The sequence below is a fragment of the Protopterus annectens genome, chromosome 5.part0, assembly GCF_019279795.1.
Source record: "Protopterus annectens isolate FY-2018-M chromosome 5.part0, PAN1.0, whole genome shotgun sequence".
Lineage (NCBI taxonomy): Eukaryota > Metazoa > Chordata > Ceratodontiformes > Protopteridae > Protopterus > Protopterus annectens.
In genome coordinates this window covers 1,724,380,532-1,724,399,587 of record NC_056735.1, presented here as the reverse complement: position 1 = coordinate 1,724,399,587, position 19,056 = coordinate 1,724,380,532, and the positions used below count along the sequence as shown (strand labels likewise).

Sequence of the window (19,056 nt, the reverse complement as noted above, 5' to 3'; positions counted from 1 at the left end):
CAAAACTGTAGTCTTGCTACAAGTTGTTTGACTTTCATACCTTCATACATGTAAGGATGGTTTATCTACAATTAGTTTTATGATGGAGGACACACGGGCAGTGTGCTTCATAAATAAGAATTCACCATAATATCCCTCATGTCTGGAAAAGGCCTGCAGCAGTCCAAGGGGAGTATATAGATTGCCTTAGGCTTTAGGGATACATAAATCATACCCTAAGATACAGTGTGAATGAGAAGAGGGAACGGATATTAATATGCCTTCGCAAACAAAAGATAAAAGGTGTGGAGCACTATAATATGAATTCTAGGATCTCCACAGTGTAGTTAGCACGAAGTAATGCAACCTAAATGGCACCTTTCTATCACAATGCCCATCCACTAAGTAGAATGTATATTCATTTCAAACTGAAAAGACAACAACAGTCTTTGTGCAGTCCAATTACATGTGCAAACCAATTGGTATCAGTTGTGGTAAACAGACTTACAAAATTTAAAAGTGCTTCTACAGCTCACTGAAATAATTTAAGATCTGCAAAGAGTTTGTTATCTTTATAATTCATCACTTATAGGTATTACCTTATTGCTATAACCTTGCTTTTTGTGCTTGGCTCCAATAGAATATAATACTGGAATCAGATCAGGAGGGCAGTCTGCATAGTATGCCGTGCAGGTGACTGGAGACTCGTGAACATCCATAGGATAGGGATTTTCAAAGATGGGGAAACTATTAAAAGTAAACACAATTCAATGTAAATTGTTTGAATGAGATAAATAAACACTACGCCTTATACAAAATAATGCAGCTTTCATGCAGGTATTCTAACAAGAGTTCATAAGAAAAGATCTTATCATATCATATCATAACTTAATGTCATTACCTGTACTTAGAGTCATGCTGATGCGGAGTTAATGACACTCCATCTATTGTTTGTGATCACACAGAAGGATACTGAGAAAATCATTTTCACATAGGGAACTTTAAATCTCTTCAACCTGTTAATTATACATGCACTGTACTACTAATTATGTTTATTAGTTATTTTTTCCAGGAGATATTATACTTAATTTTCAAAGATGTCCAGCACTTGAACCTGAACAAAACACTCAGCAGGAAATATAACACATTTCTGGAAGATTGCATAGCACATGAAAGGTACCAGTCATAACAGTTCTCATCTGCAGGTCTTGTCTGCATCACTCTTACTTTTATTTACTTTAATCTTTGCTGCAAAAAAAAAAAATAAAAGTGTTTGCTCTACATGTTACAGAAGAACAGCATTAGAAAGTGTTGATAATGGGCACGTCACATCAAACTGTCTTCCAGGATTGACTTCTACAGTCAAAGAAATGGCATCCTTTCTCCAGCTGGCATAAAAACAAGAACCTGTTTTAATTACAGCACTTCCTCTCATCCACATTTCCGGATTTGTACTATATTGCATGCTCCAAGTTCTGAAATTAAGTAGAGTTTGTTGCCTTTCTATGAGGCAGAAAGGAAAACAAATGAAAGGAAGGATTTCTAGCATGATGCCCACTTGTTCATGGAGCAATAACAATTAAGTTCCCATATGCAGTCTACCACCTTAAGGGAGGAAGGCGTTAAGGAAGGAAAATAAAGTACCTGCACAAGAAATCTCTCTCAAAAGATCTTTATAAATGCTGAATACAGTACCTGTCATTTGTATCATTAGATTTCTGTGCTTAAAATGTCTAATTCAATTTTTGCAAAACTGCTAAATATTTGATGGCTATTTATCAAGTATTTATATTCAAAGATTTTGCTATGTTAGTAAAGTGCAATATGTTAACGTTGTCTGTCCTTTTATTATGTTAAACATGTTCTTAAAGGAAGAGTGCAAAATGAGTAGAAATGGCAATGCTTCAGGTGAAGCTGCTGCAAATGTGTGCCTGCCATAAAGCACTGCAGGAGTGGCAATGTGAAGGAAGTGAGTTACGTATATTTAGAAGTAAAGACAAATTAAAGATATGAAGGCATTACTATGCAGAAGTGGTTGTAAAAACTATTAACAAAAAACTCACAGGCAAGCCTGGTCCCTTCTCAGTGAAACTAGAAACCACAGATCTATAATAGAGCCATGAATGAAAATATTAACACTTTTTTCTAATGCAGTGCACTTTATCAGACTCTCAGTAAGATATATATATATATATATATATATATATATATATATATATATATATATATACACACCATTTCATACTGCAGTATAGAACACAATACATTAATCTATTTTTTTTGTCAGCTAATCACTGACTTCAGACCCTTGGCTATTCTTATGGCCCACTTCTTCCCAAAATCACCACGCTGAAGGGCATGTCCACATGTCCCTTCACCAGTTAGATCACATCATTTTTGATAAGATCATTTCTTTCTCCATTTGAACTATGATTGCTCCCATCATTAGAGAGAGGAACAGAAAAGCTAGGTCTGTCAAACAGTGGTCGAACTGAGGATTTTGCTTAAGCCCTACATCCCACTGATGTGCATGGCTTGTGTCATTCAAGTGGGCATGCAATTGCACTGTAAGGAAAATATCCCCACCGACATGGTGATGCACCCCCCTTTGTCTACCAACCTGCTGCAGTGACTGCTCCACTTTCATGACCCCCGTATTGGCATCTGGGCTTAAAGGATGGTTGCAACCCTTTGCATGCCCTCACATACCATCCTCTGGAAGGGGGGAGTAGACAAGGCCTCATCACCTCTTTTCTTCCAACTAGGCCCAGTAGCTGCCAAGCCATTAATTGTACTCAGATCACCTATGTTATAATCAAGGCTTTATCCCTCTGCAAAAGCATAACAAGTTAACAAATTAATGTAAGCAATGCAGCAAAGGTAAATTGTAAAGTGCTGACATAACATTCCCTCTCACACAAAGCCACTATTAAAGCCTTAAACAATGAGAGAATAAACAAACAAAGTCACATACAGTGTGTGCTGGTCAATGAGCAGCCCTGCCAATCACTAGCCAGTATGGGCAGTGTCACTCCACTGATGATGAGGAGCACAGATGACCTGCTTCTCTTAGTGAAGCCAGGGGAACATAACAAGCACGAACAAAGCAGAATAGAGTTGTTGTTCCCAGAAGAAATCAAATGTGCTTGCTGTGGCACTAGAATGGGAAAGGGCAGCCATGGCAGGAAATTCCATTAATAATTAATCAACAGAAAGAATAAGACAGACTGGAAGTATGTCCTTTCATCATCATGAACAAAGGGGACTTTATAATGATTTCCAGGATCTGTCTCTTCTGTTTGTTTTTTTTTTCCTTTATGTATTAATTTCTGTATCTTGTATGTGATAGTTAATCTGATAGTTAACATTTACTGTTTTGCCCTGTATTGTATTGTATGACAATTTGTAAGATTTGTTAACTGTGGAACTTTTCTTCCTGGACCTCTGTTGAAAAAGGGCATGTCATGGCCCAGTTATATTTTCCCAATAAACAAATAATAATAAATAATATAAAGGGGACTTGATCAGACAAGTCACTTTCCTAAATGGCTTAATATGAATCTGCTTAGCTTAGAAGACAGGTGATTTTAGATGTACTAAAAGACTGTGAACATCAAACTGGCCAGGTACTGCTCATCAGGAATGCAGGGCCATGAAGTGACTATAAAATACCTAAAATCGAGCTACTGTAAAGACCTTACCAATTGGTCAAGGACACTCAGTTCTTCATTATGGATAAACAAAACTGGAAGAGTTAGAAAAGAGTGTAGTTTGACAAAAACCTGTACCTGTTAATGGCAAGGAGAGGGCAAAGAGCTCAACTACTTGGGAAGGACCAAGCAATGAACTAATCTGGTGTGAACTGAGAACACCATCAGCCAAAGCCTATGAACTGGCATTCTAGCTAATTGAGAGCTGTCTGGCTACCTCCCCAGACAATGGTGATGGGAATCACACTAGTAAATGAGGAATGAGAAGGAAAAAGTTACAGTCAGTGGGGAGCCTACAGGTCACCTTGGTACTAAAACTGACGAGGGCGTTGTCACAAAGCTGTTCACGCAAACCATGGAGACCAGGCTATTATTTTTCAAGTACTGGCACAACAATCAAATATAGCACCACTGAAGTCACTGTTTTTGGACTGATGAGAATGGAAATAAAGTATTGTCTTGACTATGAAGTGATGGAACTTCAGATTTAGTATAATTTAGTTAGCTGGGATATAGGTCATGTCCTGCAAAACTTTTATTTCATTACAAATACTTCAGCAGTTGTTTGTTCATAAGTTCAGAATGCCTATGTATTTACTAAGCTTACAGCCAAAGGAGACAGTTAAGAAGCTCAGACATATCTCTCAATATTGTGGGAAACTAACAATGTCCTCATGAAGGAGACTTTCTCCACATAACCATGGTGAAAATTTGTGATCAACCATCCAGTCATCTAAACTGGTTAAGACCGTTAGGAAGTATTTTGTTTGAACAGTAAAGGCAGCCTATTCTAGAAATGGAGTATATGCTGGGTTAGGTATCAGTAATGCCATTTTGTGCTTCTGATGTGGTAGTATAGGCTTAGGTCTCTAGAACAGGTGTTTGTTTAGACACCGGTTCCATTTAGATAAAGGAGTTCAAAGAGTGCTGGATAAGTCATAGAATGGAAAGATAAGCAGTGATCACCCTTTAAGAGTCTATATGACACTGAACAGAGGGACAGGGATTTTAGAGAAATGAAGGGTAATAGATCGGACAGATCTTTTTGGTCAGCAAACACTGAGGTCTCTCAAGCTTTTTGAGGAGCTTAGTGAGGTACTTGTTGAAAGGTACATTATACTCAGTGATAGCCCTAATGTATGAATAAAGTAGGACTATATTTTTTTGGACCTTGATGAGATACCACAAAGAATAAGTTATACAAGCTAGAAGGATCTTCTAACCACTACAGAAATGTGGTGGTTAAAGGACAGTCTATTACTGACATACATACAAAGGCCCTGATGAATGAATGAGTGAGACAAGTCTAGGTGAAATGTGTTTCATATCTGTGTGTGTATATATATATATATATATATATATATATATATATATATATACACACATATATATATATATATATATATATATATATATATATATATATATATATATATATATATCTATAAATATATATATATATATATATATATATGTATATATTTCCATTCTATGACTAATCCAGCAGTCTTTGAACTCCTTTACCTAAATGGAACCGGTGTCTAAACAAACACCTGTTCTAGAGACCTAAGCCTATACTACCACATCAGAAGCACAAAATGGCATTGAATAGAATTATAGAAACGGATAACTGATGCCAGAGCCATGGCCTAAAGTTAAACGCCAAAAAATGCATAGTCATACCCTTCGGGAAAAACAAGGTTACCCCTAGCTACCATATAGGTGGCAATCCACTAAGCACAGAAGAGGTAATCAGGGATCTGGGGACCCAGGTTGACAGTAACCTTTCGTTTGACACTCACGTTGCCAAAGTAGTTAGGAAGACCTTCTACATTGCCCACCTGATCATGAAGGGATTCACATCTAGATCAAGGGAGGTCATCGTCCCCTGTACTCATCACTCATCAGACCAATGATTGAGTACAATGCCCAATGTATCTGACCCGACACCTGCAGTAACTGGAAAGGCCCCAAAAGTTCCTCACCAAAAGGATAAAGGGTCTCAAAAATATGTCTTATGCTGACCAACTGAAGGAACTCCAGCTCTATTCAGTCGCTTACCGTCTGCTCAGAGGTGACCTGTGCCTGACATACAAGGCCATGTCCAACCCGGAATTGATGAACATGCTTCACCTCAAAAAATCTAGATCCCTCAGAACTACAAGGCCGTGAGACTTAAACCTTGACACGGTTATTAATAGGATGTGCTGGAGGGACAAATTCATCACCCAGAGACTCCCTATGCTGTGGAACAAAATCCAGGTACATGTGAGGCAGAGCACCTCGCTGGCTTTGTTCAAGAGAAATCTTGACCAATGGATGGGAGATCGCAGATATACCCCAGGGATTATCTCAGTGTCACTGCTTGACAGAGGCACAGCAAAATAATGGGCATAGTATGCTCCAAACTAAAGGGGTGGCGAAAGCCACAAAACTCTGGGTTAGGCTTATAAATGCCCCTGGGCAGATAGCCTAGTATGAACCTATGAACCTATGAACCTATATATATATATATATATATATATATATATATATATGTATATATATATATATATATATATATATATATATATATATATATATATATATATATATATATGTATATATATATATATATATATATATATATATATATATATACATATATATATATATACATATAGGTTTACCATGATAAGGTCGAATGCACTCACATCAAACGTGCATTCAACCGAAAAATAACATCTAAACATAACATATCTAAAGAGAGGAATGTCAAAAATAGTTTGCACTAAAAAGTGCATTCCATAATGTCGACATTCATCTCTTTAAGATATGACAATTACCTCACCTCTACTCTGCAGCCCCCCATGTGGGGGGCTCTGTCCCCCAGACACCCCTACTTAAATATACCAACTCCGAGATCGCACTATAGTGCGGAAATGGGCTTCTTCCCTGTTCCTCACTGAAGCATGACCTTCCTCCACAGTCTCAGTATGCACTTTCTTACAAACCACGTTCGACCACTCGTTATTTGAGTTCCTACCCCGTATGAATAGTGACTTCACACATCAGCCGTTTGACATTTTGCAGTTCGTGTAAGTGATATCAACCCATATATATATATATAGATATAGATATATATACACACACACACACACACACACACACACACACACACACACACACATATATATATATATATATATATATATATATATATACATATGTGTGTGTGTGTGTGTGTGTGTGTGTGTGTGTGTGTGTGTGTGTGTATGTAGTAAGTAGCAATAATGCTAGATTTATTAAAAGAAACTATGCCAGATTTTGTGGTGTTGAGGGTAAGCCCCATGATTAATACATCAAACATCTGTTTGGTTCAGCACTTGCTGGAGATTTTGAGTATCAGAATAGGATTTGATAACCACCCCTGGTGTTAACTTGGTTAGCTATAGTCTCTTGATGTTGGCTTTTATGTTACAGAAATATATTTGCCAAAAAGGATGGACACCAGAAAAGAGCTCTGTGGGATACCATTGGTGACATTTTTTTGTCTAGAGCAAATGCCCCATCCTTAACAGTACAAATTCTATAAGACAGCCAATTACCAGTTAAATGAGCTATGTATGGTTTAATGTTGAGACTGATCAGCTATAGATTGACATGTTCACAAACAATACTAAACTAGAGGCTACAGTGCTGTTTCTAAAATCAGAAAACTGTCCAGCAATGTTTGGGCAAACTATTAGCTGGGTAACTGAAAACCACATTTCTTTCCATGGAAATAAGTTCAGTATAATGCATTATGGCTCAAAGCATAAGGAATAGCCACATTTCACAGCTAACTTTAACAAAAAACAACTTAAACTTGGCATTATCATGGATTGTAGACTTAATTCTGAAGTAATCAGAAGATGCTGTGGAATTATCCAATATGTATTATGTGCTAACTCCTACAGGCATCCATATGTTTTGATACCCCAAAACTCAAATCTGACATCACTTAGCATGCCGTGCCTAGTTGTATTTATATATGTGCGACAAGTATTAGAACATTAGAATGGGCCCAGAGATTTTATACCAAGAAAATCAGCAACTTATCTTCAGTATCATAACATGCTTATTTAAAATACAGTCAATATATTATATATTACTTAGGATAGACTGGATTGTGGCATTTAAATGTTTGAAGCATGAATTACTTCTTTAGCGGCTGGTATTAAATTTACAGTAAGAATTTAAAAACTAGAAAATGTTTATTATTGATTAATATTGAAAGCTTAAACTCAAAATTAAAGAAAAAATATTTCCCTGTTAGAGATAGCAAGATTATATATCAAAGAAATATGACAAAAAACAAGTAACTACCTCAAACAGCTTTAAAATTCTGCTTAATAACTGGTTTGGGGAATCGGCTTGCAAGTATTATTCTGTGGGATATACACAACTTACATAATGGTCTTTGGTCTGTTTTCTTAACTATCAAGGTAAAATTGTAATCGATTGCTGCAGTGTTTAATGTTACTGAACTTACAGTCTTGCAAAGACATATTGTGATGTCTGGTTTTGTGGTGCATGCCAAACCATAACCTAGAAAATGCTTTGCATAAGGGAGTCTATGGCAAGTGGATAGCAGCTATTTAATTTATTCTGAATTTGTTAACCACAGTAAAGAACTGATCCCATAGGACCTTTTTCAGTCTAGTCCGGAGTAAATACAATAGATACATAACATTACAGAGTGAACGACAAAATCCAATATAGTTGTATACTATATATACAAAGTGTATATCAGAGTTGGCTTGAGGGTATAAAGGCAACGGATAAATAACATTAAATACAGAGTGACTGATAATTTATACATACATTATATAGAGAGTGGAAATCAGTGATACCATGCTGAACGAATCAGTATGAAAAGTAGATTAGCACTACAGAGTATTGACACATTTGCAGGAATTATATGATTTGAGTTGTGCATATCTGCCCACTAAAAGGCAGAATGGGTTCCCCACCTCACCTTATGCAGACATACACACAAACATCTGCATGCTAAGACAGGAATAATGTTCTCTCCAGGTGGTGGCAAATGGTGATATCCCCAGTTGTCTTCTAGGGAATACTAAATTTTGTTGTTTACTGTATGCTGCAGTTAGTCAGTGAGTACAAACCACTTTCTGATACCCTTCTGAAATATTAGAACATCATGCAAGAAATCAGTAGACTAGCAGCTTTTTCATGACACTATGCACTATGCAGTATATGAGCACTGAGAAACAAGATGCTGTTGGTTGTTTTGTCATAAGGGGTAGTTAGGTAAAGCAACAAAGGCTGAGAACGTTCAGCAGCTAGATGTGTGGTTACTACCTTTACCAGCACACATGTAGTACCTTAATGTGCTTATGGAATGGAAATGTACTGTGTGTGCTAGGGCTATGTAAAGCTCTTTTTCTGTATTACTATATTATTAAAAAAGTATTAACATTATGTTACAATGACTGCGATGGTGGTGGTGCAGTAGCGTTGTTGCCTCACAGTAAGACGTTGTCCTGTTCGATTCTCAGCTAGAGCTTCTTCTGTCTGGAGACATGCGTGAATGGGCATACCTTCGTTGAAGGCTGTGCGTCAGGGCCGGCAACTCGGCACTTAAAAATCTACTGCCAATCATTAGCAGACCTGAGTTCCGCTGTGGTGACCCCTAACCGGGAAAAGCCAAAAGACACAACAACAACAACATTAACATTATGTTATAGTTAAGCAAAAGTGAAGTATGATGTAGTTGCATATTTTCTTATTAAGCTCCTTTAGTGGGGTTGTTATCTTACACTCACAGCTTTGTACCTGTTTTTAGCCAATCAGGTTGGTACATTTATTCTTTCCATTTTGCATTGTAGTGTAATATTATAGTTGAAAAATGGTGATATATGAAGTAGTTCATTTTTTTAGCATTTACAATTCAATAATTAATAGAAAAAAATTGAAAGGCTGTAAACACTAAAGATCCATAGCCAGGATTTCATATGTGTTGCTGCTTGCACAGTTATTTATATCTATCCATCTCTCTATCTATCTATCTATCTATCTATCTATCTATATGTGTATATATATATATATATATATATATATATATATATATATATATATATGTGTGTGTGTGTGTGTGTGTGTGTGTGTGTGTGTGTGTGTGTGTATATATATCTATATCTATATATATATATATATATATATATATATATATATATATATATCTATATATATATGTGTGTGTATATGGAGCTAGGATTTTTGAATGAAAGTTCAAAAGCCCAAATCTATTACCACCAAACACACTTTAACGAAAGCGCTTTCATTGAAAAAGTGCTTTCGTTAAAGTATGTTAAAAAAAAAAAAACACAAAATCTACTTGAATGCAGGAGGGCAAGCCCACTGCATCCCCCCATGATGTGGGGGACTACACCCCCACCTCCCTACTTTAATATTCTCAATCTGAGGTCAGACTACAGTGGGGAAAAGGGAATTTTCCCTTACCGCACCATAATACGACCAGAACAAGCATACTTACTCGAAAGTGCTGCTTCGGTGCACAGCACTTTCATGCAAGTATGCTCACCAAATTGGGATTTGGTGAAAGATGCAGTCGAGCATCTGTACGGATCATATATAGATATATATATATATATATATATATATATATATATATATATATATATATATTTATATATATATATATACACACACACACACACACACACACACACACACACACACACACACACACACACACACACACACACACACATATAGTTCTTTTTGCTGTGGGCTGTTATGTTTAATTCACCAGACTTTTCTTTTTCTTTTATCTAGTCTAATTATTTCCATTTTACATTCTAACACTCTGTTATGCAAGCAATAATATCCAACAAGGTGTGTTTTACTGTATAAATAATGCATGGACATGGAGTTTTGGGGCCCTCTGCTGAAGCTGGAAGGATGTTATACCCTAGAAGTGTGTTACTTATAAAGTAACTCACACCTTAGAGGGTTATTGCACTTAGAGAATGGTTTTGGTTTATTTATTTTTATATTTTTTATATCTTTTTGATGTAAAATAGTTCCTCCGCCTAATGTTTCAAACTTGTAGTACATGAAAACAGTGTTGGAGAAAGTATTTACATCCATAATATAGGATTTTCAAAGAATGTCAAGATTTTTGCCTCATTTTTTTCTGGTCTGTTACTCATAAAATTTGTGGTTTGCTGACAAATCATCATGGACTGAAGTCACTAAATATTGACACACGTTTGAGTTTCAGACTTTCTTTACTTTAGAAAATGCATGCTAAAACAAATCCTTTATTCCCACAACTATCTAACTTTATAACAGCAAAGTTTAAAATCTGTTCCTATTTTTGACCCTTTGCTCCCCCCCACCATTTATTTTAGGCTTTATCCAAATTTCTTGAGATCTGAGATTGAAAGGTATGCATATATCTTAATTTAAACTGCTACTGCTGCCACTGCTCAAATGATCTCTCTCTAACACGCTCTCAAACGCACAAACATTTCCTCTTTCATGTATGCAAGCACGTATACAGTCACGCACGCAGACAGAAACAAACACACATACTTTTCTTTTACTTTCTTTCTTTAATTTTTCTTTTAATTTTACATTTGCTAAACACAAATTAGCTGCTTAGCAATGGTAAAGTTATGGCTCAATTGATTTCACTCTCACTTTCATGCACGCATACACTCATATATCCACACTTTTCTATTTTTTTTTTTTCTATTTAATTTTACACTCACTGAACAGCAAAAGCACTGCTTACCAAGTATAAAATTATGGCAGTCGTTACCTTCCTTACAGTCTGAGCTCCATGGCAGCATACTATGCTAGTTTTTCAGCTGGCATCACCTATACATTAGCACCCTGCTGGAAAACGTTTGTTCTCCAATCAAGGTTTAATGTACAGTTTGCCCATTCTCTAAGCATCAGTAATGCAAATGAATTACATACTTGCATACTTGCCTGTTTAGTTCTTTTGCTACTGGCTTTTATTTTAGACATGTATGGGATTTTATATTACAACAGGGAGTTGGGTGTCTTATATCTGCATGCATAGGTGTGGGATAAGATGCAGAGTCAAAGTCAAAGGGTTCTTCAGCACCAAGGTGTGTGGTTATCACATAATCAGCCAATACCTTTTGTGCTTTAGATTTGCAACTGCTTTAGACATCATACTATGATTATGCAAATAAAATGGTATTACTGCATTCTGTCATAGTTAAGTAATTCATATATCTAAAGTGGATAAGTGGATGCACAGTTGCCAACTTAAGTTTTTTTTTTTTTCTCTATGAATGGTTATGTCATCTGCACATGGGTTTTTCTTGTTTTAGGCAAATAAATTTTGTTTCTTTTAATATTTCAATTTTGCATTCTGTTATACAAAAACAATGAAGTGGTATATCACTTTTCCTTTTAAGCCTGTCCAAGTCAAACCAATGATTACTTGCAAAAATAAACCAAGTCGGTGGACCTTTAGTATAAACAGGCTATTCAACAAAAGGAAAACCGTCCTCTCCAAAGCCAAGGTGGAAGAGACAAAACAGTGCAAAAAACACTCACCAGTCTAAACAAATAAACAAATTAGAGAGCTGGTCAAATCAAACTACGAGGCAAAGCTAGCCTCCCAGGTGAATGATAACCATAAGGCTTTTTTAATTATGTTTATAACCTCAGGGAGAACACTCAGCAATGTGCTGAGTTAATCATGAATGGTAACACTTTCATCCAGCCTGAAGCTGTAGTAAACCTGCTGGCTGACAAGTTCAGCTCAAACTTCTTAGCCCATCACCCCGTACCACACCCAAAGAAATATCTGCAACCACCCCCCTACCAGTGATTATGAAGGAGCAGGTCCTTACTGCACTCACTAAAGCCAGAAACACAGCCTCCGTGGTCCCAACAACATTCCAGGATGCTTCTTAAATAGCTTAAAACAGAATCAATCAGGGCAAGTACAAACCATCTTTAACCACAGTCTACAGATAGGCTTTATCCCAGAGGAATGGGGGACTGCAACAGTCATCCCTCTGCACAAAGGGGGCCATTAACTGACCCAGGGAACTACACACCCATAAGCTTGACCAGTCTTATTTGCAAGGCCATAGAGAGAATTATCATGGATATGATCAATAACTACATAAGAAATATCCAAACTCTTGACCAGACCCAATTTTGGTTTGTCAAAGGGAGTTCTTGCCTGTTTCATCTGGTGGATTTCTTATCTATACCTGGCCACAGCTTTTGACACAATTCCCCACTCTGGTATCATAGATAAATGTACTGAGTTAGGTATAAACCTCTACATCATCAGATGGATAGTAAACTTGCTCAGTGGCAGGACACATCTGGATAATTGAATCCACTTATGCTAAGAAACCTGTGTGACATCCCCTCCCCCTCTGGGCCAGTAATCAAGGAGTCTCAATCCTCACCATAGACACTGGTGAGGGACATTCACTCAGAACATTTCCAGATGCAGTTCTATGCACCAAGCACAATTTCCCTTAAGAGCACACTCCTGTCCTGGAGCTGGTTTCCCTCTCTCTCACCAGGCCCCAAATAAGACCCCACACTGACCACAGCTGCAGAGATGAGTCCTCAGCCAAGTGTTCCAAGCCAAGTCCTCCACCACCCTCTCAGTGAAAACAGTGCTCTGTGTCCCTGCTCCAAGTAGCTGACACACACACACACTCTGAGATTTGATTTTCACACAAACACACACCTGGGAAAGGCTGGCACAGATTTACCAGTTATGCCCCTCAACCAAGACTATAAAGTAGGTAGTGCCACCAGAACACTCCAAAGTCAGCTACCCTAAGGTTTTTACAAGGACACCCAATTATACTGAGTAAAATTAATACTAATACAAATGGTAGTGTTTGACCAATGCGGCAAGGCTTTTGGGAGTGGCCACAGTATCACCAAATAAATATAAGTACTCCCAAAGGTTAAAATATTCTCTAAAAGAACAGACACAATGAACATTTTAAATATTTTAATAATAAATAATGAAAGAACATGAAAATTCTAAATATCTATTTACAATAAACACCAGTGTTTCAGTCACAGCAAATATTAAAAATAACACCCGATGGACAGATTTACACAGACACAGAAAAACAGTATGTAACTAATCTCACTTTATTTTCCTGACTGAGCTAAAGAATTATTATTCCCTGGTTACTTACTAAAGCAAGGCAAGATGATGTGGGTGAGTGATCCTTCTTTGTCAGGTTTCAAAAATAGACTGTCCTAAGACCTCTGTCTCATCTAGTATTAAAACATCATTTCAGTGCTGGATTACGGAATGATATCATATACATCTGGTCATCTGACTCTGGTTCCCGCAATACCTTCTTTACTAGAAACTGAACCAGAATGTAGCACCTATGTGTTATAATACACACACACACACACACACAGATTTGCCAAGATGTGTTATAGCATCTGGAAGCTATAAAACCATTTCAAAAACTTCCACCCTTCCAGGGTAGCAAATCCTAAGGACAATACAAGACATTTTGTTTCTGGCTGCATTCAGAACTGTAAGATATGATCTTTATGGTCTAAACCAGGTAATTTAATTTCAGACTATTTTTCAAAAAGTTAGCTGGACTGAGATTAACCTCTTCTCTTCCAGTCTCCTCTGTCACAATATATTCAACAGTTACAATAGTCTGACTTACAGGTGTATTTCTTTTCTGCCCAGCAGGACCCACTGTTGATACATTTTTAGCACAAGCAGCTTTGCAAATACATTTTCAACATAAGTACCAGTACAAATCAGTTTGATATGCAAATTACACATAATTCTTTACAAAACTCCAGCTAGCTATGCTGGCATATGTTATACATGCACTACCTTACTTCTCCTGGCATAGCTGGCACTACCTCACATTATCACAACTTCTTACCAGTGGTGTCTGACAGGGCTCAATGCTGGGACTCTCATGTTTGGTGGTATATACTTCTTTGAATTGCAGGTCAATGTTGGGGTCATCTAGTTCACCAAGTTTGCTGACAACTGTAAGCTGGGAGCAATCATTGAATCCTTAAAGGATGGTGACATTCTACGAACAAACTGACAAATGCCTGGTGCCAAAAACCATAGTCTGAGAGTAAATGCTAAAAAATATATAATCATACCCTTTGACAAATCAGATATCACTGCAAATTATAATATTGATAGAACACCCCTTAAAGTAGACCCAGTGGTGTCAGACCTAGTAACACAGATAGACAGTAACCTAAACTTTGACCACTAGGTGCTCCGGTAGTGAGGAAATCCTTCTGTGTGGCTCAACTTTTAAGTAAAGGCATGGCATTAACATCTAAGGAAGTCATAGTGCCACTGTAGTTAGCCATCATCAGGCCCATAATTGAGTACAGTGCTCCCTTCTGCATGTACCCAACTAGGCACTTAACACCAACTGGAGTGGCCCCAGAGGTTTCTCACAAAAAATACAAAATGTAAGATACATGTCTTATGCAGACTGACTAAAGGCCCTATCTCTTTACTCCATCTTATATTGTTTATTGAGATCAACTTATGCCTGACCTCCAAGACATTCTCTGATCCAGCCCCGATGAAAATGTTACATATTCACAAGAAAAAATATACGAGGGTTACATGTTCCATGGACCTGAACCCTATCTGTGACTCTAATAGAACTTGCTGGAGAGACAGATTCGTATCTCAAAGGCTACCTAGTCTGTGGAATAAACTTCCAATCTTCATAAAACAAAGAATGTCCCTCACACTCTTCAAAAAGCTTAGTGGGGTACATGCGCAGTAGGCAAATAAAGGCTGGGAGAATCAAGTGTAAGATTTCAGGAAGTAACTCATTAACAGCTCATAGCCTTAATCTTCGATGTTAATTGAGAAGATGACTGTATAATGATGACGGGCATATGGCCATGAAACGGTGACTGAGGAGATGGCCATGTAACAGTCACAGGAGACAGCAACATAATGGTGCTTTGGAGATGGTTATGTAATGGTGACTGGGGGATGCATCACTGTGGAACAGAGGGGCACAGAAATCAGTTTTCAAGCTTTTTTGTTTTTATAAATCTGGCAAGTTTGCAAGACTCTGTATTCACTTATAGAGAACTCTGCAATGCATTTTAATTCTTTAAAAAGCACCCAGAACCATCTAAGCTAGGATAAGAATATATTCTTCACTTACTGCATGTATACTTGCTTTATACAGTTACTACTACTGTTTTTGATCACTTTTAAAGCATTTATTTAATTTTGTGGCAAAAAATAGTCATTTCTGTGTTTGCTGACTTTTCTAGTTTTGTTTGCCTCCAAATCACCTTGCAGAAAGTTGAATTAGCCAGATATGTAGTTGTCAGTAGTTTGTTGTTTAATCTTCAGTTCTGCACTTTAGAGATGCTTTTTCTGTGTTTTTACATTAATACATTCTAGGACCATCCACCATGTGGCAGAAGGTGTTTACCTGGTCTTTTAAAGTTGGAAAGCACCCCAGGCAGCTCAATATGTGGCTGTTTATTGGCTAGAGGGCTTTGTAGTCAGTTTTCAAGCTTTTTTTTCTGCTATATATCAGGCAAGTTTGCAAGGCTCTGTGCTCACTTACAGAAGACTCTGCAACACTTTTCAAGTGTGTCAACTGCATCCAAAGCCATCCAAGCTAAGATAAGAATATTTCCTTGATTTATTGTACTTGGTCCTGCTTTATACAGTGGCCACTAATGTTTCTGAGCATTTTAAAGCATTTTTTTAAATTTTGTGGCAAAAATAGTCATTTCTCTGTTTGTTGGCTTTTCTAGTTCTGTTTGCCTCCAAATCACCTTGCAGAAGGGTGAATTAGCCTGGGACTTAGTTATTGGTAGTTGCTTGTTATTTAGTCTGCACTTGAGAGCTACTTTTGCTGTACTTCTATGTTTAGAAATTCCAGGATACCTGTCTAACAGTAGAAGGAGTTTACCTTGTCTTTTTGCAAGCTCAAAGTGTGGCAGTGGCTAGAGGGCATAGGAGTCAGTTTTCAAGGTTTTTTTTCTCTGTTATAAATCAAGTAGGTTTGCACAGAGCTGCTCACCGAGCAGCAGCAGTTAATATTACTATGTAGAGTAGGAAATGCCTAGACAGTAAAATCTCTCTATAAAGTTTGGAGTGGGTCGGAAGCCTGTTAAACTGTGTGACAATTTGCAGAATTAAGCTTAGAGCAGCTAACTTGCAATGGAATAACACTTCTATATCCTAGCACTATTTGACATCTTGCCCTTAACCCCAGAAATTGCTTTGCATATCAAATAGCACTACCATATCCTAGCACAATCTAACATCTTGCCCTTAACCCAAGAAACTACCTTATGAGACCCCTGTTAAAATCTAATACTTAATGCTAAACAGCCCACCCTATTACATGGCTGGACAAGATGGATATGCAATTTCCAAACATCTCTGTGGCCAACTTGGTAGATTTCAGTATCTTAAGACAATATAGCAATTGTCTCATGTTCTCAGACAACCATTTAGACATTAAAGAAAATAACTCTGTATTCAAGAGATGTAAACAAACAGCTTCCTTAAAGGATAAAACCTTGCATACAAATGAGGTTGCCAGAATACCCACACTACATCCTTCACACACACCGCTCACCACACACACTGACATACTGTCTTATGCTGAGGCACTTAAAAGAAACCTTTCTAAATCTCAATGACCTCCAAAGTCACCTAACAACAACACTGCTTCTCAGCAATCACTAAAACATACACCGAAAGCAACACCAAATATCTCACATAAGCCTAAACCCAATGGTGCCCCAACAGCAAAGCCCATAAGGCAAGCATACCTAATACTCCTGTCATGGGGATTCCATTGTGTGACACACACATGCCCAACTCACCAGGTTAGTCAAGGAGAAGATAACAGTTAGTTGAGTATCTGGAGCCAGGCTCTGCAATATCACTCATGCACTCAAGTCAAAATACCCCAGGTACCAATGATTCTATCGTAGTCCATGTCGGCGTGTAAATAACCTTAGGTGTACCTCACAAGATAATATAAATAGAGATGTAATAGATCTCTCAGAATATGTGTCACAGATAGGTACAAGCCTTGAATTCAGCAGCATTCTACCTTCACCAAAGATAATGCCACAATATGAACATAAAATGATTGATTTTAATAACTGGCTTAGGTTCTGGTGTCACTCCAGGGGGATCCAATATCTGTCAGCATGTGAGTACATGGTCAACAAGTCATGCTGCTTTGACAAGCATGGGCTGCGTGTGTCCCGCCTTTTCTTTTAGATAAGTGCTGAAACTTTCCCTCCGAAAAAATCTCTAGTTAAACGTAAGGTGTTACTGCTCAAAGCTAGGAGCCTAAACGAAGAGCTCCAAACCCTTCAAGCTCTCCTCACTCTGGAGAATCTAGACATCTGTGCCATAACTAAGACCAGGTTTAAAGCCATAGAAAGTATGTCAGCAGTGCAAGGCTACATAGCCTTCCACACATTTACACCATCAACATCACAGAATTGGGCCAAAGGTTGAGGGGTCTTGATGTACGGTAGCAACAAACATACCACCATGTTGGTTAAACAGGATGATACTATGAAACTAATCCTTGGCAAGTCACCATAGATAAGGTCCTTCACCATATCATGGCTAGCCACAGGTTATATCTATGCCCTTATGGTCTCACAACCCTTACCTAAATCTACTACAGCCATCTAACTAAACACCCTGTTTAAGGGTGACTTTAACTACTCCTTTAGAGACAGAGAAACTTACACTGCCTCAAACTCACAGGTATATCAGTTCTTGGACTTAATTAACACAAACGCCCTGGAGCAGATAGTGCACACTCCAACCCTGGATCAAACATACTAGATCTGTTACTCATCAACATGGTTGTACCCCCACCCCCACACACACCTTCACATCCTCACTAGTTAGGTTGAATCATACAGTTGTCTCCTTTGAAGTAAAAATCAACCTGGAAAACCCATCTAAACTAAGGACAGTTAGGAACCACTCTAAGGGAAACTACATCCTCTTAAGTGAGAGTTTGTAAAAATTCAAAGATCTCCCTAACCCCGAGAACATAGCTACCTTTGTGGAATTATTCAGAGTCCCTAAACAAACATGTGAGGGGCTGCATAGAGGCTACCATACCCACCAGAAGTAAACCCAAAGCAAACACTAAAAACAAACCCCACTGATGGAAGCCTTATCTAAACTATAATAAAGTAAGAAAACTCATAGCCAACATCAGGAACAGCAAGTCGCTTAAAAACAAGTGCTCCCCTATACAACTAAACAAGACATAAAGAGGTCTATTTA

At 37.7% G+C, this 19,056-nt stretch overlaps 1 protein-coding gene across 5 annotated transcripts in view; it reads right to left on the bottom strand.

Annotated features, from left to right (window-relative positions):
* Nucleotides 1–19,056, bottom strand: part of STXBP5L (syntaxin binding protein 5L) — a 4,174,867-nt gene that overhangs the window by 1,135,791 nt on the left and 3,020,020 nt on the right. For all 5 annotated transcript variants that reach the window (XM_044071514.1, XM_044071515.1, XM_044071517.1 and 2 more), the window contains exon 12: nucleotides 579–726. In XM_044071514.1, coding sequence (XP_043927449.1) covers nucleotides 579–726 — 148 coding nt within the window. The remainder of the gene's footprint in view (nucleotides 1–578; nucleotides 727–19,056) is intronic.